This window comes from Leptonychotes weddellii, chromosome 10 (assembly GCF_054177405.1).
Source record: "Leptonychotes weddellii isolate Sample4059 chromosome 10, ASM5417740v2, whole genome shotgun sequence".
NCBI lineage: Eukaryota > Metazoa > Chordata > Mammalia > Carnivora > Phocidae > Leptonychotes > Leptonychotes weddellii.
Window position 1 is genome coordinate 74,809,330 of NC_138378.1, and position 22,834 is coordinate 74,832,163.

A 22,834-nucleotide genomic window follows, 5' to 3' on the forward strand; every position below is an offset into this window, starting at 1 on the left:
GGCAATGTGAAATTGCCATTTTGGTAGGTCAAAAATGGTCCACAGTCAATAGTCTCATATGGTTCAACACGACATAATAAGAAATGACAGCCGCAAATTACTGAGCACTTAGCACATGTCGGGTACTGAAGGTCCTCTACTGCACATGTTAGCAGCACGCTGGAGGGTGCTTCTGCCCAGGCAAGAGTTCCCTTCCTCAAGTGCATGTGGGGCAGGAGGAGTTGATCTTACTCCGTCTCAAGGGGAATTCGGGTTTGTGTGAGCCTAGCACACTGAGGCTGCTTCTCCCTATCTCGTGCTCCTTTGCCAGCCCCAGCCCCGCCAGGAACTCCAGACCTACTGGTCAGGGGGTGACATAGCAGGGGAGGCCGCCAGTCCCCTGAGCGAGCGCCCCTTCCCTTAACCCCCTCCTTACCACTCGCTCAAGGCAGTGTGCGCATAAGACATGATGAAGAAGGCAACGTAGCCGTGAGGTTAGAGTGCCTGGTCTGGAGCTGGCCTGCCCTCCTCCGAATCCTGGCCCTGCCGCTTTCTATTCGTGTAACTGTGATCAGGTTATTTCATTTCTTCCTGCCTGTTTCTTTATCTGTGAAATGCAGACAATGATGAGGATAGTGAGGATGATAGAAAGGAATCGACTTGGCACATTTGGTCTAGTGACTGATATATAGTCAGTGTCATGTAGATGTTTGATCTTTGGGGATAACTGGAGGAAATTACAATGTAGAAATCAATCCTAAAACTGGCTACTGCTATAGAAAACAAAGAAAGACCGTTTTTAAAGTTCAGCTCCTCCGGGCGGCCTCCTTCCCAGTGGGCACTCCTTTGCTCTTTTATCTGAGTTCTGTCCAACTCTCTTCCTCCTCAAAGGAAGAGTTTATTTTTTAGTCTCTCATCTCTGAGAAAACCCCACCTCTTTCCCACAAGATTCTTCTAGTCCGAGGACCCCTTTCCCAGCACAGTTCATGGGATACAACCGTCTATGGTAACATGTTTCCCAAAGCCTGAATTTTCTATCAAGGGTAACCCTACTGAGAGACCTGGCTGCAGATTCAATGTGGGCTTTGCACGCCAAGCCCAGTACCCTTGAAGATTGCTATGCTACAGTATCTCATTATCACGTACACTTGCTGCAGGCTCCTGGGTGTGCACGTGCATGTGCGCGCATGCACACACACACACGTCTCATAAGAACAAACAACAATTCTAAAGTAATAATAAGGTAGGGAACCATTTTCCTAAAGGTTGCCTAAAGGAGCCATCATTCACAAGTCTTCACCCAACTTAAAGCGAGGCAAGCCTTTGTATTATGATGTAGAGATTTTTCGTTCTTCTTTTTGCCATGCTCTTATGCAAGATTATTCTCAGGGACCAATGCTGGCCGAGGAAATGGCCTTCCTAATCAGGGCCCTCTCTCTGTGATCACCAGTATCAGTTGCACAAAAGCCAGAGAGAAGCCTTTCATTGTAGTTATGCTATGTTTTTCTTTATTTGGGGCAGGCAAAAATTTAGGACAAGTTTCCCTTTCCCTACTTACCTCTAGCAGAATAATTATCTGTTCTCCTTCCACCCAAAGGACGTCATCACGGATACAGAAAGTTATTCCACTTGTTTCATTTCATTCTCATGCTGTCTGGTGAGATGTTACAACAGATTTATTGGGTACCTGCTATGAGCCAGGCACTATCATAGGAACTGGGAATCCAGAAAAGAGCAAGCCTGTGTGTAGCTCACAGTCTAATGGAGGAGACTGACAACTGACTGCTTACGACAGAATAAGCACAATGGAAAAAATTAAAGCAAAGAAAGCAAAATTCTCATTGAGGTTGGGATAGTGGTGGTTACTTACCATTTTATTCTTTATTTTTTTACTTCAAAAAAAGTTTCTATTTATTTGAGAGAGAAAGAGAGACAGAGATAGTGAGAGAGAGCACGAGCAGGGGTGGGGGGAGTGGGTGGAGAGGGAGAAGCAGACTCCCTGCTGAGCAGGGAGCCCAACACAGGACTTTATCCCAGGACTCTGGGATCGTGACCTGAGCCGAAGGCAGACACTTAACTGACAGCCACCCAGGCGCCCCTCACTTACCATTTTAAATAGAGCAGGCACTCCAATGTGCCCAACATTAATTGTTTTATAGGGCAGCAAAAGATTTTCAAATTCCCTTTGCCTTTGATCTCTTGAACCTATTTAATATCATGGAGCTTCACCTTCTTTACCCTTTGGGATAACCTGATTTAGAATCTTTCTTGTGATCGGGTCATCGGCTTTTTTGACCAGAAGTGTCAGTCCATCGAAGTCCTGGCCAGTCAGGAGCATCCTGAGAGCTGGGCGTTCCTTGCTGGAGTCGAGAGACAAAACTAATGGCAAAACTAAAAGATCTTCCAGAAGTCAGGGTAAACTGAAAAGGCATGTTTTTGACAACACAACAGACTGGAGAATAGGCCTGGTGGAGAAAGGTGCCAGATAAATTTTGGCTAAGGTCAAATTGGACGCAATAGGAGCTAGTGGCAATTATTGGGAGAAAGATCAGGGGCCATGCCTAGAGTTTGGTAGTCACTTCCTGGGTGCCAATGGGCAGGCCTCTTTGCATTTCTGGACTTGAATTCCATTAGCTGTAGAATGGAAATGATACTAGAGCCCATTCTATTTCAAAGGGATATTATGGTTCTTTAGTTCTACCCTGACCACGACCACTTTTTACTTCCCATTTCACTTCTGGAAGCACCTAGCTCTCAGGAATGGTCAGGGCCTCCATGCACTGACCCTTCTGGTCAGAAGAGCTGATGACTCAATGATAAGATGGATTCAGAATCGGGTTGTCCCAAAGCATAAAAGAATGTGGTGCTCCTATTAATATAGGTTCAAGAGATGAGAACCAAATGGAATTTGAAGGTCTTTCGTTGCCCTGCAAGAAAGTACAGGTTTTGGGGCGCCTGGGTGGCTCAGATGGTTAAGCGTCTGCCTTCAGCTCAGGTCATGATCCCAGGGTCCTGGGATCGAGCCCCGCATCGGGCTCCCTGCTCCTTGGGAGCCTGCTTCTCCCTCTGCCTCTCTCTCTCTCTCTGTCTCTCATGAATAAATAAATAAAATCTTTAAAAAAAAAAAAAAAGTACAGGTTTGGGCACAAGTGGGGTACTAAAACAAACTCTTTTTGAGAGAAATGCCCTGACATTGTGAGAAGAATGTGTTGGTGTTTACACAGACACTTTGAAATTTAATAGCCTCTTGTAATTGAAAGGGATTGCTATTATGTTCTTGTCCTTCCTAAGACCTATGTTTGATGATTTCCTTCTCCCTCTCTTTTCCTTCTCTGTCATTTTTCTTTTTGTCACTTTCTTTCATTCTTTCTCTTGACATCCTCTCCCTGTTCCACCCCCTTGTCACTTCTTTACCCTTTTGTCTGTAACACAAAACCCAGGAAACATTACATATGTCTGTCCATAATCATGGGTTTAAAGTGCAAATGTAAAGAAAGTCCTAATAAACTTCATTTGTCCATCAACTATGTATTGAGAACCTACCATTTACGATGTCTTGTGCAGGTAGGAGAGTAGAAATCCTGAATAGGAAACACTGATTTTGTGAGAAAGGCACACATGTGCTCATTGTCTCTCTCTCCTGAGTTGCTGTTCTCCTCCTCACCCCAACAGCTGAGCTCATGAGTAGCTTAGGAAAATATCTGTGATGGTGTGATGGACTAAAGTCTTCAAAATTGTACGGGCTGAGCCTCTCTCCTCTAATACCGACACTGCCCCTTGAACTTCTCTTCTTTTCTGGTAGGAAACGGCTTCTCTCCCCGACGGGAGCAGATCTCAGCCCAAGGCATCCCAATTGCAAACCACGGGTGTTCAGTGGTTTATCTATAGAATTAGAGTTTCGAGTGCATAGGTATTTGGTTCCCTTGAGGTTAAGTAGATAATGCTTTTGTGTTGTTTGGTCGTTTAATTGAATCAAGGAAGCAGCTGAGGTTCAGTTTCCCTTGCTTCCCTTTGTCTCGGCCGCTTACCGCTCGAAGACCTTCATTAGTATTACTTCTTCCTCCAGCCTCATGGGACCAGAGTCGCACAGGACAGGACTCCTATGTCCTCATGGCCAGCTCTCAGGCGGAGATGGAGGAGTGGGTTAAATTCCTTAGGAGAGTCGCTGGCACGCCCTCTGGAGGTAAGGACTCTGCAGGTTTTCCTGGGCAGGTGTCTGTGACATCTCAAAGATGGGGAGTTAGGAGCTCCAGACACAATCCCTCCTTGAACAGTGTTCAAGGGACACCACGAGAGGACAACTCTGAGGCCATGCTCATTGCCAAGGATCTAGCTTCCCTCCCTGCATGACCTCAAAGAGCCGACTCTAGATTTGCTGGGCAGACCGCAGCCCTTTGCAGCTCAGCAGCAAATGTGTGTGATGTCCTGAAGCAACATTCCGCAGCACCACGAGTCTGCCCGGTTATGGGGTCATGGGCCGGAGAGGGTGATGGCAAGACCTATGCCAAAAGCTGGGGGAGGCTGATCAGCACAGGAAAGTGAAGCGGCTGGCCAGAACTGGGGTGGTTAGACTGGGGAGAGGTTCAGGAACTGGGTCCTGCTCACAGGTTCTCGGTGAATTCAGGGTGACCACTTTTCTGGGTTCCATGACTCAAGTGTTTGAGTTTTCTGGGAACCCTGGTGTTGGGGCCCCACTAGAGGAGAAACTGCTGTGAAAAAATATCTATAATTAACACAGTGTCCACAAGAGCCAAAATATGGAAAGAGCCCAGATGTCCATTGACAGATGAATGGATAAAGATGTAGTATATATGGGTATATATATACACATATAATATATATATTACTCAGCCACCAAAAAGAATGAAATCTTGCCCTTTGCAATGACATGGATGGAACTAGAGGGTATGCTAAGAGAAAAAAGTCAGAGAAAGAGAAATACCGTATTTCACTCATATGTGGAATTTAAGAAACAAACAGATGAACATAGGGGAATGGAGGGAAAAATAAAATAAGGTGAAAACAGAAAGGGAGACAAACCATAAGAGACTCTTAACTCTAGGAAACAAACTGAGAGTTGCTGGACAAGAGTTTGGTGGGGCGATGGGGTAACTGGGTGATGGGCATTAAGGAGGGACTTGATGGAATGAGCACTGGGTGTTATATGTAAGTGATGAATCACTAAATTCCACCCCTGAAACTAATACTACACTATATGTTAACTAAATTGAATTTAAATAAAAAATTAAAAACAAAACAAAACAAAAACATCTGCAATTAACAAACAGGTGAATCCAGTATATGTTTTTTCCTTTCATAAAAATATGAAGAACTGCTGATATGGGGGATCTCAAGTGACCACTTTGCTTCAACTTTTTTTTTTTTTTAAAGATTTTATTTATTTATTTGAGAGAGAGAGACTGAGAGAGAGAGCACATGAGAGGGAGGAGGGTTGGGAGGGTCAGAGGGAGAAGCAGACTCCCCGCCGAGCAGGGAGCCCGATGCGGGACTCGATGCGGGACTCGATCCCGGGACTCTAGGATCATGACCTGAGCCGAAGGCAGTCGCTTAACCGACTGAGCCACCCAGGCGCCCTGCTTCAACTTTTTAGGAACGAACTTTGTGTCAACTCCAGGATGACTGTATATAATTATTTATCAACTGTGCTGCCTATTATTTTGGAAGTCATGTGGGGGGGGGGGCTCTTACAGCTCAAATATTAAATATTTATTGGATTGCCCAATGGGTTCTTTAAACATTATGAGTGCCATAACAATTTTGTGGAAATTTGAAAAATATAGGAAAATAATCACCCCTACAACCACCAGAGGAATTTTTATGTTTTCCTTCCAGGTGGTATTCATATATACATTTCTTTTTTTTTTTTTTCAGAATGACAAGCATGGAATATATACAATTTAATATCTTTTATTTTATAGCTAAAGGGTTTTTCCCATGTTGTTATATTGATTCATTTCAGGGGTTATTTGGTTACCAAAAATAGAAATCGCGTGCAATGATGTTAAGCAACAAAGAGGGATTTACTGAGTTGGTACAGTAGCTACTCAGAGAGATCAAGGGAGAACTGCCAAGAGGACTCAAGACACTGGGGCCAAGAACTGGACCATTGGCCCAGCGCTTTTCCTGTCGGTTTCTCTGGGGCCACACAGCTTCGCATTCTGCTTCTCTCTGTATGCCTGCCTGTGTTTGCGTGGTGAGCAGCGCTCCAGTACTCACTCGTGGCCCCATACAGCCGTGCCAGCCCCAGCTTTCCTGTATTTCTCTCTCAAGCACAGCAGAGGCTGAGCTCAGCCTCCACCACCCCATTCCAAACTCCTGAGAAAGACCATCTACCTGGCTCAGCTGGGGGCAGGAGACCACGTGCAGACTCAGGAGCTGGGGCAAAGAGGCAGTCCTGTAGCCCGGGACCTGCCTAGCGGGGGCTGGGAGAAAAGAAGTTACTGATGGGACACCCAGACTCAGGAGTGCCTGCCACAGGTATCCTGAGCAGCTGCGTCCTATTACAAAAAGAGGAGCGTGGTTTCGTTAACCATTTCCCAGGTCCTAAACAGTCTCTTTTTTGCTGTGCTAGTCAGTCCAAGATGAGGTTTTTATTGATTAAAGCTCTCTTCTATGCCATTCAGCCTGGATAAGCTTAGCTCTCAGCCTCCTTGTTGCCCCGGATTGTGAGATCGTGAGCCCTTGCCGAGGTTTCCTGCTTTCCTCAGTCCAGCGCTCTAGGCAGCCTGCGTTGACTAGGGTAGTAGACTTGGCCTACATTGCCTGCGTACGCACTTATTCTGAGTCAAATGAGGTCCCTGCACTGTGAGTAGCCTCTGTGCCTTATATGGTGCTGGCTCAGCCTTGCGGCGGTGAGCTGCTCTACTGGGTCCTGCGCCACGCGGGGATTTCTTCTTTCCCCCACCTCACCACCTGAGAAGCCAGTCAAGCATAAATCCTGCAGGCGGGGGAAAGTCCGAGGGACGAGAAATAAGAGTGCAGCATATTTATTTATTCAAAGAACGGAATTTGTCTCTGATGTGGCACTTCAGATGTTTCTAAAGCCTCTTGTGGAATCTGAATGCTGGATCTCGGGATGAGAAAGCATTTTAAGACAACAGAGAGTCCAGTCTGAGGCCACGAGGCAAGCCAGACATTTGTTCTTCCTGTTTGTAAGTCAGGAAGCTTCTGTCCTGAGGAAGTAGATGATTAGTCCGAGGGGCCCAGCTGCCGAGGAGTGGGGCCGGGGCTCCCGCCTCTTAGGCAGCTCTTGTCACAGCATGGCCCCACTCGGAAAGTGCCTCTGAGCCAGGTCCACTAGATCTGCAGGGCATGCCCCTCAGACATTGGAAAGTCACTGGCAGATGTTGCTGCTGCCTCTTTCCAGCCCTTCCTGAAACTTTCTATGGCTTTTCCCACCCAGAATCCGCTCTCTTCTTATCATTTCCACTCCCACCATCCTGGCTGGGGCACCCTACGGTCTTGTCTGAATCACAGTAGTGGTTCCGAAACCAACTCCCTTGCTTCTCCCCAAACACACAAGGCACGTTCCTGCCTCAGGCACATTGCTATTTTCTCTTTCTGGAATCCTCTGTCTCCGGGTACCTGTGTGGCTTGGTACTCTGCTTTTTTGCAGGTCTTTGCTCAAGTATCACCTCAGGGAGACTTCCCCCATCCCCATCATCCCATTTGACATTGAATCCCTTCCTTGCCCTACCGCCGGCCCTCCTTGTCCCTCTGTCCTGCTTCATTTTTCTCCTATGTACTACCCTCTTAGACCTGCTAAATTTTTCACTCATTTGTTCGTAGTTGGTCTCGCCTGGCTAGAAGGAAACCTTTAATCTACTTGGCATGAATTTCTTTCTCCGTTTTGTTCAGTGCTATATCCCAGGATCTAAACAGTGCCTGACACAGTAGATGTGAAGGAATGGCCTTTTCTTCCCATGGTGGTCCTGGGTTCTACTCCCGTAGGCTCTCCTCTTTGCTCAATGACCATCAGCTTACCTGGGAAATTACTTGGAAAATGGGTTGCTGCCTCTAGAATGATCTTGCTCCAAGTGTGTTAATGGTTAGCTTTGGTGAAACTCTTTATGGTTTGTAGACCCCTTAGAGAATCTGATAAAAGCTGTGGAAACGCTCCCCAGAAAAATGTTCAGACAGAGCAATTTTGTGTTCAACAGCATTCAACTGCAGGTACCTGTAGGCCCTTTGTACTACCTAGGTACTGAGTCCAAACCATGTTTTACAAGTCACCCTCGTTGACAGTTTTGCAGAGCTAAGGCCCTTCTTGCCCCAGTTTCTTTTCTGGCTCCCTTTCTGCCTTGACAAGAAAGAAGGCCCACATAGTTCCCATGATACACCCCGCTTTTTCCCCTTGGCTCCTCCTGCCTCCTAGCTGCTCTAAACATTCCTCTCACCTTGTCCCTTTCTGGGACCATTTCCAATGTTTCTCCACACGTCCCAGAAATTCTTGGACACCAGCTAGATGTCCAACAATTTAACTCAATTCAGACGCTATCTACCTAGAGATAGTTCAGATTGCACAGGCAAAGGGCTCGGTCCTGCAACACATCTCCCCTTCCATGCATTTCAGGTGCCAATTTCAAGGCCAGATTGTCACCTGTGCTTCTGACTTGGAGGTCCCAATGACCGCCTCCCTGGGTTCAATTAATTTGCTAGAGGGGCTCACAGAACTGAGGAAACCAGTTAGCTTATTAGATCACCAGTGTATTATAAAAGGATATAACTCAGGAACAGCCAGATGGAAGAAAGGCATGGGCAAAGTGTGGCGGAGGCCCTCTCCGAGACTACCAGTCTCCCCCAAATCTTCAGGTATCCATCAACCTAGAAATTCTCCAAACCCCATATCCTTTTGGATTTTATGGAGGCTGTATTGCATCTGCATGATTGATTAAATCATTGGCCATTCGTGACTGAACTCAATCTCCAGCTCCCCACCCCCCACCCCTGCCCAGAGGTCAGTGGGTGGGACTGAAAGTTCTAACCCTGTGATCACTGGGTTGGTTCCACCGTTAATCAGCCCCTATCCTAGGTGTCTTTCAAAACTCACCTCATTAACCTAACAAAAGATGCCTTTATCTCTCTCATCGCAGCAAATTCCAAGAGTTTCAGGAGCTCGGTGCCAGAAAATGGGTGAAAGACCAAAAATATATTTCTTATAGTAAATCACAATGCCACACCTTGGAAAGCAGCACCGTGGTGTTCTAGTCTTTTCGTTCCTAGCCAGCCAGTTTATCTCTTTTTTCTGCACTATTCTTTCCTAAGGACCTGGTTGGGAAAAGTTAGATTAATTTTTTCCCAAAAATTCTGGATGCAATTCCAAGCGTTCCTGATGTAAGTAGAAGAAAAGGAAGGGAGGTGAACACATCTGGACTTTGAGTGACTTGTCCCTCTTTCTCTAAACCACCCCCTCCCTGAGTTGGAGGGCTCTGGGTCCCCTTGATCCCCATCCTGAAACCAGGTGTCTGCCCCACCCCCGGGGAGCAGGCAGGCCACATTGCAAAATGCTGATTGGTCGGAACCTGCTTTGCCCTCTTGCTCCGGAGGCTGGCCCCTCTTTTTTTTTTCTCAGTCCACTGCTGGGTACGTAAGCACTGGACTAAATTGTGCATTGTTCTGCTCTGACCAACCTGGTTGTAAGACCCGGGCCAGGTCCCATGTTTTAGGCATCTTTGTGTGTTTGCCAACACTAGGCGTAGAGTATATAAACAGTGGGTTGTTACATGCCTTGGGTTCCTTTTCTTCCTCTTCTTTCTTAAGTTGTCCGCATCCTTCAGAACATGATTTCACAATCTACAGCAGAGTTTAGCCTGTGGGAGTGTGTTATCTCTGTGACTCATTGTTATTCCATGTGTGCTGATTCTTTTTCTCTGGCTAAACTGGACATTAGGAAGGATGGGTTTTTTCTCTTTTTTTCTTTTACTGATTCCCCAAGAAGGATAATTTTTACTTATTTCAGTAATCCCCCGCTCCCCAGATCCCAACACAAGACACTTTTTTTTTTTAAGATTTATTTATTTTATTTGAGAGAGAGAGAGAGAGCACGAGCAGGGGGAGGGGCAGAGGGAGAGAGAAAGAATCTCCAGCACACTCTTCACTGAGCGTGGAGTCTGACACCTGACACGGGGCTCGATCCCACAACCCTGAGATCATGGCCTGAGCCGACACTTAAGAGTCGAACGCTCAACCGACTGAGCCACACAGGCGCCCCAAGACAGATACTTACTCTTTTAGTCAACAAATATTTCTTGAGCATATGCCAAGCACTGTGCTAGCCCTGGGGGTACACCAATGTGAAAAAGACTAAGTCCCCTCTTCCAGGAGCTCACAGTCTAATAGAAGACACAGAAACAAATCAACCCCCAAACCATAACATTACAACTGGGAAAAGTACCATGAAGGAAGCCTACATACTGCACAGGGGGAAAAAAACTTTGTCAAAAAATTTAGGAAAAGCTTCCCTGAACTAGTGATGATTCAGCTTAAATCTGAAGGGTCAGTAGAGGCTAACGAGGCAGAGAAGGGAGAAGAGGAACAGTATTTCAGCCAGGGGAAGAGCATATACGAAGGTCCTCTGACAGAAAGGAGAACAGGCTCTGGAGTGAGAGGAAGGTGAAAAGAATGAACATAGCCTTGCTAAAGATGTTGGTCTTCATCCTAAGGTGGCTTGGATGAGGGTGGTGGTGTCGAAGATGGCAAAAAGTTAGCAGGTGTTCACAACGTTTCAGAGGTAACACTGCCATGACGTGGGAGTGCATTTGACACGGAAGGAGAACGTGGTGTCTGTCGATCGAGTCCTTGATTCCCAGCCTATGAGTGAATGGAGTGACCATTTGGCGGGCAGCATCCCATTACTCCTCCTGGCAATCCTTCCCGGCTCCTGCCTGTCCCCTCGTGCTGAGAGTCCATTTCAAGTCTCCTGGGCATGTCTGGCAGGGTGGCTGCACTATTTGTTAAAATCTTCTCAACGGGAGGGGGAAGTCGTCTTAGTTTACCCCACAACGCACCTCCAAGAGCCTTCTCTCTGAAGGCTTGACTGAGCTACATGCAACTCTGAAAGCATTTCCAGAGAAGGGTGGGCTGGCTTCATCAACACTAAGTGAAATCCTGTGTTCCTGCCAGACACTTTGATATATGGAGCAATGCTGGTAAGGGCTTGTGTGTGGGATTTTATTTTTTTTTTAACCCACCTCCATTCAATCCCTTGAATGGCAGTTGACAATTAGCTGCTAAGTAAAAGGAGGCACTTCTTTTTATTGCGGTCCCTGACAGCTTTATGTTCACTCTTTAAAAGCCAAGACTCATGTGTGTAAAGGTGAGTGGGGAGGGGAAGTAGTGTGGGAAGGAGGAAGGGAGGGCCAGGGGCAGGTGCCGACAGATCCTGTGATTTCTGTGCTGGAGTCAGACAGAACCTGAGCAGTACTTACAAGCATGTGTTGATCTGGAAGCGAGAAAGCGAGAGAGGATGGTTCTTCCAGGCTGGAGAGGAGGGAAGGCCTGAGGCTGGCCCAGCAGAGGCTGTGGTTCCTTGGCCCCTACCATGCCTCATATTCTTAGGATGCCGCGGTGGGACCTGGGCTGTGGCTTTTCTGCCCTGACACTGCTCTCTTGCTGGAATTTCAGGAGGAAAACCCCCAAGCTCCGAAAGAAAGGTATTTCTTCCCTATTTTGTGATTCAGTTCTTCCACTAAAAGGCACTCTGCCCAGCTCCCCTTCCCTCTCCTGTGGAGATGGGGACGTTCCTGGACCTGAGCCCCTGGGAAGCAGGTACCAGTGCTGGGTCCCAGGGCCAGTGGGAAAGAGGGGACGGGGGCAGGGCGGGTCCTCCTGGGGACCGGGGCTGGACCAGAGGCAGGGTCGGGAGGGGCTCTTGTCTTGAACCCAGGAGTGTCTGTGTGGTGAGGAAGGGGGGGATGAGGTTAGAAAGGAGGTGACAGATAATCCTTCCACTTTCACTTCCCCAGAGCAACTGTGTCCTGGGGCTGCCTAGCAAATCTGAGGAGGAAGCTTAGAAGTAAAGGGCGGAGGATGGCCCACAGACAGAGACTTAGGCAGCCACCTACCCCTTTCTTCCCCTTGAGACTTAGCGATGTCTGAAATTTCACCTAGACAGTTGTATTCCACTGGCTTTAAACAGAGAGATTAAAGTATTGAATTTAGAATCATGGGGTAAATATGACAGTGGATAAACTCCTAATCTAAGTCTCAGTTTATCCATCTGTAAAATGGAACAATAATATCTATTTTTGTAAGGTTCTTATGAGGACTCAGTGAGAGCACACATGAAACCTTCTAGGGCACTTCTTCATAAAATTAACTTAATTAATTAAATGCATTAATAATTAGAATTATTACATTATATATTATAATTAATCAATTAAGATTTGTACCCATTAAGATGGCAATGCCTCTATTAATAGTGACTGGTCCAAAGTGAGGAGCAGTTCTGAGTGGATGATTGGCTGGTAAGGGCAGGAAGAGCAGGGGCAAGTGTTCCTTGAAGGAGTGGGTGCAGCCTGGGAGGCAGGGGAGCCTGGGGTGGAGAATGGTCTTCAAGTGCCTCCCACCCCACGGTCTACTGTCTTCCTCATTCCCTAATTTCTTTGGGGTCTAGGCTCTTTCATGTCCACCCAGGATCAAAGGGTGGTGATCAGGACTGAGAAGTCAGAGGTGCAACTCGGGATTGGGTCTTTGGAGTTCCAGGAAGAATTTCTACTCCAAACTCCTCCTATGTGATCGGAGATGGAGAGTGACAAAGCCTGATTGAAACAAACTGAAGAAAACCAGGATGCTCTTTCTCTCCTGTTGGTCTTGCAGTCTCTACAGCCTGCAGTGGCCATTTCTTGTTGGAGGGAAGAGCTCTGACTGATTTCTAGGCAGGAAGTGGGCAGTTCAGTGTCTTTGTCGTATGGGTAATACGAAAGCAGTGGGAGTGCTAAGAAACACACGAGGATAAGGGAAGGAAGGCCCAGGACACTCCAACATTTAGAGGACAAGGAGAAAAAGAGGAATCATCCGAGGAGGCTGAGGAAGTGTGGCCCATGAGATAAATCAAGAACCAAGTGGGAGTGCCAAAAGCCATGTGAAAAGTGTCTCAAGAAGGAGTGATTTGCTCTGTCACATGGTGCTGATAGAGCAGTTAAGAGGAAGACTGAGAATTTGACTCCTCAGTTTTAAAAATGTAAAGGCCATTGATCTCTTTGACAAGAGCAAGTTTGGAGAAGTGCTGATCAGAGTACTTTCAGGAGAGAAGGGGCGGAGGACGAGAGGAATGGGAGACCGCCGGTGACGGCTCTTCGAGGACTGGTCCATCATGTGCCAGACTCTGTGCCAGGAAATAAAAATAGATGGTGAACCAGACGGGCCGTCTGCCTTTGAGGAGCCCACAGTCGGGTAGAAGAGAGTCACGTTTAAAACTAAGCTACATGAGAAGTGGTAGGATAGAGCTATCTACAGGGAGCTCTGTGAGGACAGAGGAAGGAGACACCAGTTCCCTCTGAGGAGAAGACAACTGTAACTTCTGCTGCTGGAAAAACAGGTTCCCAGGTGGGGAGAGGGAGGAAGGGTATTAGCTCCAGAGTTTTCAAAAGCAAAGACCTTTTTTCATTCTCTTTATCAAAATCTCCAGCTACCAAAGAGGCTGGCCTACAGCAGATGCTCAGTTTGTATTTGCTGACTGATTTTGTGAATTCCAGTGGAAGGAGTTTACAAGAAACAGAGTTGCAAAAGAAACCATCACAATAATTTTGACAGTAGCAGCAAGGACAGAGAAGAGAGATGGTTTAATTTAGAAAGTGCTGATCGGTTTGGAGGGAAAGAGAGGGTGTTGCAGATAATCCTAACACTCACACTTTAGCTAATGAGGTTTGTTGAGTTCAGGTACCTTGTGTTGATGGTTTTGTATTCTTCGGGCCTAGGAAAATGCCTGATACTTGACTGCTTGAGTGACTGAATGCTATTGTCTGGGAAGAAGGCTACAGGATAAGCAGTGATTTGGGAGTGTTGGCGATGGGACAAGAATGAGATTGGAGAAGACACTGGGAGAAATGCCATTAGACATTGGATGGGAAAGGATAGAGAGATGATAGATAGATAGATAGATAGATAGATAGATAGATAGATAGATAGATAGATGATAGATGGATCTGGACCAGACATGTGGATTTACAAGTTACCAGTTTGTAGGTGATGTCCAAATCTACGGAATCATAGGACCTTTGCCAAAGAGAATGTCTAGAGGGAGGAGACAGCTGAGTTTGAATGCGCAGAAGTGACATACTAAAGGAGCAGTTGGAGGAAGGAGCACAGTAAAAGACTGCAGAGGAGCCAGCAGGGAGATGAGACTAGAATGAGAGCAGATGGTTTTGTCATCACGTAGGGAGAAAGTCTTGACGAGGAAGGAGAATCAACAGTATCAGGAGTCTCCAGGGAAGACCAGCAGGGTGTGGGATGAACATAGGCCATGTCTGGCCATTAGGAGGGCACTGGAAATTTTATTGAGTGGATTGGATGGAAAGATGCAGGCTGAAGAGACCAGACTGGGATGGGTTGAGAGGTTGATAAGTGAAGAAGTAGAGCCTGTGAGGATGGAAGTAGACATGTTCTTTTATGAGTATACTGATGAAGAGAAGGAAGGCAAGTAGTGGTGGTTTGGGAGCTGGGGCAGGAAGTTATTGTTTCATAAATTGGCTGACTTAGACTCACTTGGGCTCTTTTGATTGAAAAAAGAAAAATTTAAGATACAAAAGAGATGGAGTGAAGTCCTGGAGAGGTGGGAAAGGATGGAACCCACAGGCTGAAAAAACATCTTAGAGGAAAGCACAGGGTCCTTTTCTTCCTCTGAGAGCAGACCGACAGACAGACAGACAGAGGAGGAGGGACCAGAAAGGCAGGGACTGGGGATGAGGGAGTCATCATGATGTCCTCCACTTTAGGAAGAGAAGGGAAAGAGGAGCCAAGGTCATCTGCTGAGTCAGGGAAGGGAAGGAGTGTGAGTGCAAGGCGAGTGGGGAAGATTTGGAACCAAGGTTTTACAGAGATTGGGAATATAAACTCCCATGATATGGAATGCTGTGTTCCCTGGGATCTCTGGGTGACAGGTGAAGGCGTGGAGAGGGTACTGGGAGTCAGCAGAGCCGAGATGATGGAGGAGAGAGGAGGGTTGGGAAGTGGGTTTACTGGTGAGAGCGGCATCGCAATGACTGACTGTGGGGCTGGGAGGGATAGAGGATGAGCACAGGATGAGGCTGAGAGGCTGGGATGGGGAGAAAAATTATATGGGACTTGCTACCCAGAGGGTTGTAAGAAGGAGCTGGATTCCAGGTCACCTGCAAAACGGAACATCTGCCTCTGGACCTCAGGAATGGAGCTCCCATTTGACAGCTCTGACATTTCCACGTATATCCCCACGTTGTGTTTGGGATATGGTTCTCTGTCAGGGTCTGGGGGGAGCCCTGAGCCTGAGTTTCAGCTGCTCTGAAACACATCTGCCTCCCCCCTTGCGGTGCCCCTCAAGGGATTTTTACAAATGCCACGTGGTCTATGTTTTAAGTCAGATTATTTCAGTCATTTCCTTCCATATCTATTCACCTCCTTTCACAGACATATAGGAACCAAATTCTATATGGCTGTTGGCATCCTCTAATTGTTTCTCATATTGCACATTGTCATTTCATTTCCGTAACTCGAGTATAAGTTTATTGAAAGCAGGAACCATGTCCTATGTTCTCTTGTCTGTATTACTCATTCCACATGGCCTGCTGCTGGCACTCAATAAATGTTAGTGTGGAGCTGAATTCCTCACCGAGGAGATCTCTACTAGTATTTAAAGAAATGCCACAGTTATCATTAATCATGGAAAGCACTTGCTTAAAGATGAAATAATAAGTAATTCAGCAAAACCTACTATCTACCTGTGTCAGGCCCTATGCTGAATACTGGGGATGAAAAGAGAGCATCCCCATATTTCCAGCATTGGGGAACCTAGTCATGCAGAGGGTATGGGTATGTACACATTATCACTGTACAGCGTCAAAAGGGATTGGGATATTTGAGAAGGAATATAGGTACACAAAGTAGGGACAGAATCTCTCAGGCTGGGGTCAAGGAAGGCTTGGCAGACGTGATGATATTTGAGTCAGCCAAGGAAGACAAATAGAATTCCAGCAGACAAGGAAGGAGAGATGAACAGACTGGGCAATGAGAAGACCATCCAAGGGTATGAAGACTGGAGAGAGCTGTGGGTTTCGGGAACATCAGGGTGAGGCGCCTTTGGGGACGTGACCTGAAGTCAGACTAGAGAGGTAGGTGGGGGTCAGACCGAATGCCAACCCAAGCAATGCCAGCCCCAACTTTCAAACTTTAGCTGCAGAAATATTCAATCGAACAGTCTCACTGAAATGGATTAAAGTCAAATAGACACCAGCCCAGTGGATTTGGTTGGGAGTAGGGAGTACAGGGACCCCGCCCTCACCCCATGCTCAGCTCCTCCTAGATTCACTGCCCTCACTCCCAGCACCTGATGTGATGAGGGAGGGGCTGCAGAGGAAGCCCCTAGGACTTTGAGGGGTAATTTGGAAAATGCTAATGTGGCAATTGGGGAAGAAGTGGATGACTATTAAGAACAGGGTTGGGGGGCGGGAGAGTGTGCTTAGGTAAATTGGAGGCGGTTTAGAGAGGTAAGCAGCAGAAGAGCTTTGAACATGTCAGAAGAGAACAGACCACAGCTGTGGGAGAGGTGAGAGAGTAGTCTAGCCTGGCTTAGGGCAGTGGGTGGGAGTGCAGAGGATGTGGTAGATTCAAGAGCTCAGTACAGCTCTTTATAGGGGGAATCTACATTAGTTAGAGACTGGAAACAGGGGACCCACCAGAGAGAGAACCATGGGGAAAACCAAAGGACTTTGGGAAGCAGTGTCCTGGCAATTGAAACGGTCGGTATAGCAGGGTCCTAATTATGACAGAGGGAAAATCAGGCAGGACAGAGCTGAAGCCATGACCTGTCTCTGAGCCTCCAGGAACCAAAGGGCCTGGGGTCCTGGTGGGAGAATGGGTAGCCAATGATTGTCCTGATTTAAAAACTAACCTTGTTATACCACTGGGGTGGGGAAATTATAGAGCCAAGTACTGACAGGGTTGGGTTAGAGCTGGTCCACACATGCTTTGCTGGAGGCAATGTAATTTGGAAAAATATTTTTGGACAACAATTTGCATACCACTGAGTCATAAAAATGTTCAAACCACTTGACCTAGTAATTCGACATATGGGAATTTGCCCTAAGGAAATAGTTCAAAAGAGTGAAAAGCCTATGTTTACCCATCCAAATGTTAATTAATTAATTAAGCAATTAATTAGAAATTATACATTGCACCGAATACATTCCAGGAACTCTGCTAGGTGGATAATCATGTTCACTGTGGCAATTTTAAAAACAGTAAAACATATGGGGCGCCTGGGTGGCTTGGTTAGTTGGGCGACGGACTCTGGATTTAGGCTCAGGTCATGATCCAGGGTCCTGGATCCTGACCTCAGCAGGATCCTGCTGAGGGTTGCTGGGCTCCTTCCTCAGCAGGGAATCTGCTTGAGGATTCTCCCTCTCCCTCTGCTCCTCTTCCTGCTCACGCTCTCGCTCTCTAATAAATAAATAAATCTTAAAAAGAAAAGTAGTAAAACATAGTAAACAATCTAAATTATTAAAAACGCCACAATGGTTTAATACAGTATGAGATATCCATGTGGTAGACTGTTATATTTTGATGCTATAGGACACAAGCAGAATTCAAAACAGCCTGCTCACTGCTGTGGTTAAGAGCACGTTCTCGGGTTTACTGCCTGGGCTTGAATTCTGACTACCATGGCCTGGCACCTGACCTTGGCAAGTTCACTAGTGCCTCTAAGGCTCAGTGTATTTAGTAGTAAGGTGAGTATAACAATTCTACTACCTCGTGGGGTTGCCACTGAGATGAAATGAGAACAGGTGTGCAAAGCGCTTAGCACAATTTCTAGCCCACAACAGGTACTCTGTAAAAATGAGTTGTTATTTTAAATATGTAAAAATGTGGGTCAAGAGAAAAAGACTGACAGAGACCGCCCCAAAGGTATAGCCCCAGGAGATATTATGGGTGACTTGTCTCCGCCCTTTTGTCTAGTATCATTGCACTAAAACTTTTGGGGTTACAGGCAACACAAACAAATCTAGATAGAGGCAAAGCACTTTGACCTATCAGTTCATCCAGTGGAAGTCAGAGTGATGAGCAGGTCCTGTTTTTCTCTTCCCAGCCGTGTTTGGCCAGCGTTTGGATGAGACTGTGGCCTATGAACAGAAATTTGGCCCCCACCTCGTGCCCATCCTGGTGGAGAAGTGTGCAGAGTTCATCCTCCAGCACGGCCTGAATGAAGAGGGCATCTTCCGACTGCCTGGGCAGGACAACCTGGTGAAGCAGCTCAGAGATGCTTTTGATGCTGGGGAGAGGCCCTCCTTTGACAGGTACCCTGTCCTCACCATGCCCTCCCCCTGCCTCACTTGGGTGGGAGAACCTCTCTCTACCAGCTGAGCTATAGGACTTGCACAGATGTTTCCAAGGCCCTGGTTTGCCATAAAGAGAGCCTTTTGTTTTGCTGGTCACTTACGTGAGGAATGATGTGAACTTGAAGCAGGGTCTTGCTGATGCAGGGTTAGGGTTAGTGCTGTGGCGGGAGGGGAGGAAGATGGGACCTAGCTCGAGGCCCACACTGCCGGGCCCATGAGGACTGTGGAGGAGCTGAGCTGGCTGTACGAACAGACTCAGTGTGGTAGTGAACGTACCATATCTATGCCCAAGGGCTCCGATGTTCTTCCTCAGCTTTCCAGAAATGGCCAGAACCAGGACTTCTTGTTAGTTTGGGAGACCACAGTAGCATCCACCTCTGAACTTCTGAGCCTTTTTGGAGAGAGTACATACATATTGATGTCTCAGCAGTCTGGCATCCCCCCGATGCCTCCCCTGTGGAGGTTGCCCAGGTTTGGTTGGGGCAGACCAGCTGTCCCCCCGATGCCTCCCCTGTGGAGGTTGCCCAGGTTTGGTTGGGGCAGACCAGCTGTCCTCCCGATGCCTCCCCTGTGGAGGTTGCCCAGGTTTGGTTGGGGCAGACCAGCTGTAGTGACATTTCTCACCATCGCCGACCCACCCCACCCCCTCCAGCTACCCAGCCGAGGTTTTCTGTTTTGCCACAGTCACCTAGTGTAGCCTCCACCCCGATATTGGACGTTCTCCACCTACTGTGCAATATTCGCCCTGGTTGCCTGTGTGTGCTTGTCCTGCTGGCAAGAGAGAGCCATTGTTCTTTCTAAATCAGCAGCCCGTAAATCAAGATTTGGTGAGACAGGCCTCAACTCTATCCAGTTTCCAAAGGTTGAAATTCCCCAAGAGGTTATTTAGGACCTAGGAACAGGGCTGATCCCGGCAAAATCATGAACAGCTAAGTGCCGTGAATTTCCTCTCCCCATCATCCACCCCAGTCACCAGCAATGCCCATTCTCCCTCTGCAGCATCTCTGATACCATCTGTTCTCTCCATTCTCACAGCCACTGCCTGAGTTTGGACCACCACATGTCTGTCTTGGCCGCTGTTGGCGTGCAGTAGGTTAACTTACCAAGGGTGCTGTATTTTTACAGGAAAGCAATGGGTGGAGTTGTTACTGGAACTATAGCAGGTTATGGGCGTCAAATTTATGGACCTCTCAGCAGCACTATAAATTGCATTTCGTTATCAGGCACCTGTTCAATTAAGCTCACCACCTTTGCATTCAGTTTTCTTCTTATGTTTTTAATTAGCTTTGAGTTGATTAAAAGATACAGTCGGGTTGTTGCTAAAGCGATGTGAACAGCCAGCCAGGAGGAAGAGAGGTGATTGCAGGGGTTTGTCAGATACTTGCCCTGGGCTTGATTTTATGTACCTATAAAGTCAGCCTGGGTGGTAGAGTCATAGTCTTTGATTCCTGTGAAATATTTGGAGCTGGAAGAAGGAAAGTTACACAGCTTGTCATGACCTCTCTACCCCGCCCTAAGAAGTAGAGTTTGCACACCTAGAAATAGGAGGGGTTACCTGGGGCTCTTAAGAGTCCTCCCAGGGCCGATTCTAGAGCTACATAATCCTTGTGGGTACTCATCTAGACCTATGTTGGTCATAGGTATGGTTTGAGATCTCCCAAATTGTCTCACTGGAATGAAGAGAAACAAAGGAGCTTTTATTTGGTAGATTCTAGTGCAGCTATATCTGATTCTCATTAAACATATACATATAAATTTTCAAATCTCTTTGTTGAGTTTCTGCTGGGCTGGATACGATCTGCCACAAAACTAATATACTTCTGATACCTATATTTCTGTGAGAAACATACAGATGTGCCACATCTTAAGGTCCGGGCTACCAGGGAAGAATTGGCAGAACCATTGGTGTTGCCTGGGCTAATCTCTGGTGGATCAGGTGTTTAACTCAGAAGTCACCTGGCTCCTGATTTGTCTTTAGTTCTTGACTTAAAAAAAAAATCATTTAAAGGTGGTTCATTGGGTTGAAGGAATAGCAAACTCAGGAAAAATCATGCTGGAAATTTAGACTGTAACAGTGACAACTGATTTGGCCGTGTTACGATGGGGGCACAGACATTAAACTAAAAATTTACAGAAATAATTCTATAATTTCCATTGCGTTAAGTGCTAAAATGGAAAACTAGGTGGTACTATGAGAACTTAAAACAGGTGCCTCTTTTTAAAAAGGTTTATTTATTTATTAGAGGGGGGGAGGGGCAGAGGAAGAGAGAGTCTTAAGCAGACTCCGCATTGAGCCCAACCCAGGGCTTGATCCCACAACCCTGAGATCACAACCTAAGCCAAAACCAGGACAGGGATGCTTAACAGACGGTACCACCCAGGTGCCCTAGAATAGGAGCCTTTTGACATAGTCTGGTGGATTTAGGGAGACCCCTAAGAAGAAATGACATTTATGCTCAGACACATTAAGCAGGCATGAGGAGTTTGCCAGGACAAGCAGCATTATCTTCCCCTGGTAAAATGAATCAGGAAGCTTTCTCTGGTTTTAAGTGTTCCAAGATGATTTATATAGATAAGTGTGTTCTTTGGTTATAACTTTGAAGCATCTACACTATATCAGTGGTTATAACCCTTTCTTTTTTCTAACGTTGGATATTTTTGCTGTCGTTTCTCCTGATTGAACTATCTAATAGTTTGTGCGTTTTGTTGTCATTTATCTTCAAAAGATTCTGTTTTTTTGGGTTTTTTTTAATGTATCATTGATACTGTCTTTCTTATTTCAAATTGTTGTTGGCAACATTCATTGCTTGGATGTATTTTGTGTGTTGGGGGCTGTGCCAGGCAGGGGACAGTACATCAGAGACTGGAACCCTGGAGGCAGAAGGCCAGATAGGAAGCTGGGGAAGGATCCTGGCAAAAGGCCATTACCTACTGAAATAGAGCAGTGAAGGGCGGGACTTAGAGTGATTCATGTGACATTCGGATAGAATTGAGGGGCTTGGGGAGCATAATTGGATGTGGAGTGAAGGAGAGGCTCTGGATTCTGACTAAGACCATAGAGAGGGTTGCAGTGCTGGGGCATGAGGAGGAGCCACTGTGGGACTTTAGGAGAATGTGGGTTAGCAGGTTGTCATTCTGCCATTTTCTTGGGAACTCCTCATGTATTTTGACAAGAGGTCTTTGCCCAGGAATATTTTTAGGCAGTGACCCAGCAGGGAAGACTTTTCCAGAATGCCCACCTTAAGTGAATGGTTCCCACCCCTAATTTCCTGAGGCAGCAATGCAGCATAGTCAGGACTCTATGCCAGTTTGCATTCTCATTTTGAGGCTGAGTGCTCACAGGCTGCAAAGGGGGGGGGGGGGGCTTTGCAGGAGACAGCTCCGAACACACTGGCTATCAAAAACAAACAAAAAAACTTACTCAGGACATCAAGACAGAGCTTTACAGTCAAGTCCTGATGCCTCCAATGCCTCCCTCCTCCTCCCTCTTCCCAAACTGACCCCTGCTGTCCCTTCTCCAGGAGGCTCTTCTACCAATTCTATATTCCCCATCCCTGAAACCGAGGAGACACTCACATGGTCTGAACCTCTTACCACATCATAGCTTTTCAAAATAACTACCTGGACATTTGCTTAAGAATACTCTTTTTTTTTTTTATATGAAGTAAATAAAATTGAAGTAAATAATTTCTTCACTAATGAACTTCAAGCATATGGTAGATTCAGACTTATTTTCTCTTATAGTGCTGCAGGATAAATGCCATAGCTCTATAACCAGGGGTCAGCAGACTTTGATGAAAGGCCACATGTGAAATTTTGAGGCTTTGCAGGCCCAGATGGTTTCTGCTGCAGCTACTCAGCTCTGGTCTTAGCACAAAATATAGCACAAAATCAGCCAAAGACAATGCAAGAACAAATGAGCAAGACTATATTCCTGTAACACTGTGTGGGTGCTGAAATTCAAATTTCATATTTCACGGGGCATGAAATAGGCTACTTTTGAGTTTTGTTCCCAACCATTTAAAAACATAAAGTCCATCCTTAGCTCAGAGGCTGTACAAATGCAGGCATTGGGCCAGATTTGACTCCTGGGCCATGGTTTGCCTACTCCTGCTGTAAGCTGGAGAAGCTGAACTGAAAAACACGAGCCACCTTCTTAGGTGAACAGGCAGTCATCTGCATGCCGTCTCTGTCTGCTGCAGGGCCTCTGCTTCCCACCCTCCAGGCTGATACCTGTGCTCCCTCCCCATGCTGTAACTCCTTGCCACTCTTCAGATCTTGTCCCCTATGACTCTGCACTGGATGTCCCT

At 46.6% G+C, this 22,834-nt stretch overlaps 1 protein-coding gene across 2 annotated transcripts in view; it reads left to right on the forward strand.

Annotated features, from left to right (window-relative positions):
- The window catches only part of ARHGAP25 (Rho GTPase activating protein 25), an 85,338-nt gene that overhangs the window by 48,517 nt on the left and 13,987 nt on the right, over positions 1 to 22,834 (forward strand). Inside the window, exons 4-5 of one of the 2 annotated variants that reach the window (XM_081832084.1) lie at positions 4,046 to 4,162; positions 18,275 to 18,482. In XM_081832084.1, the coding sequence (XP_081688210.1) occupies positions 4,046 to 4,162; positions 18,275 to 18,482 (325 nt within the window). The remainder of the gene's footprint in view (positions 1 to 4,045; positions 4,163 to 18,274; positions 18,483 to 22,834) is intronic. The other variant, XM_081832085.1, reaches the window with a different exon arrangement.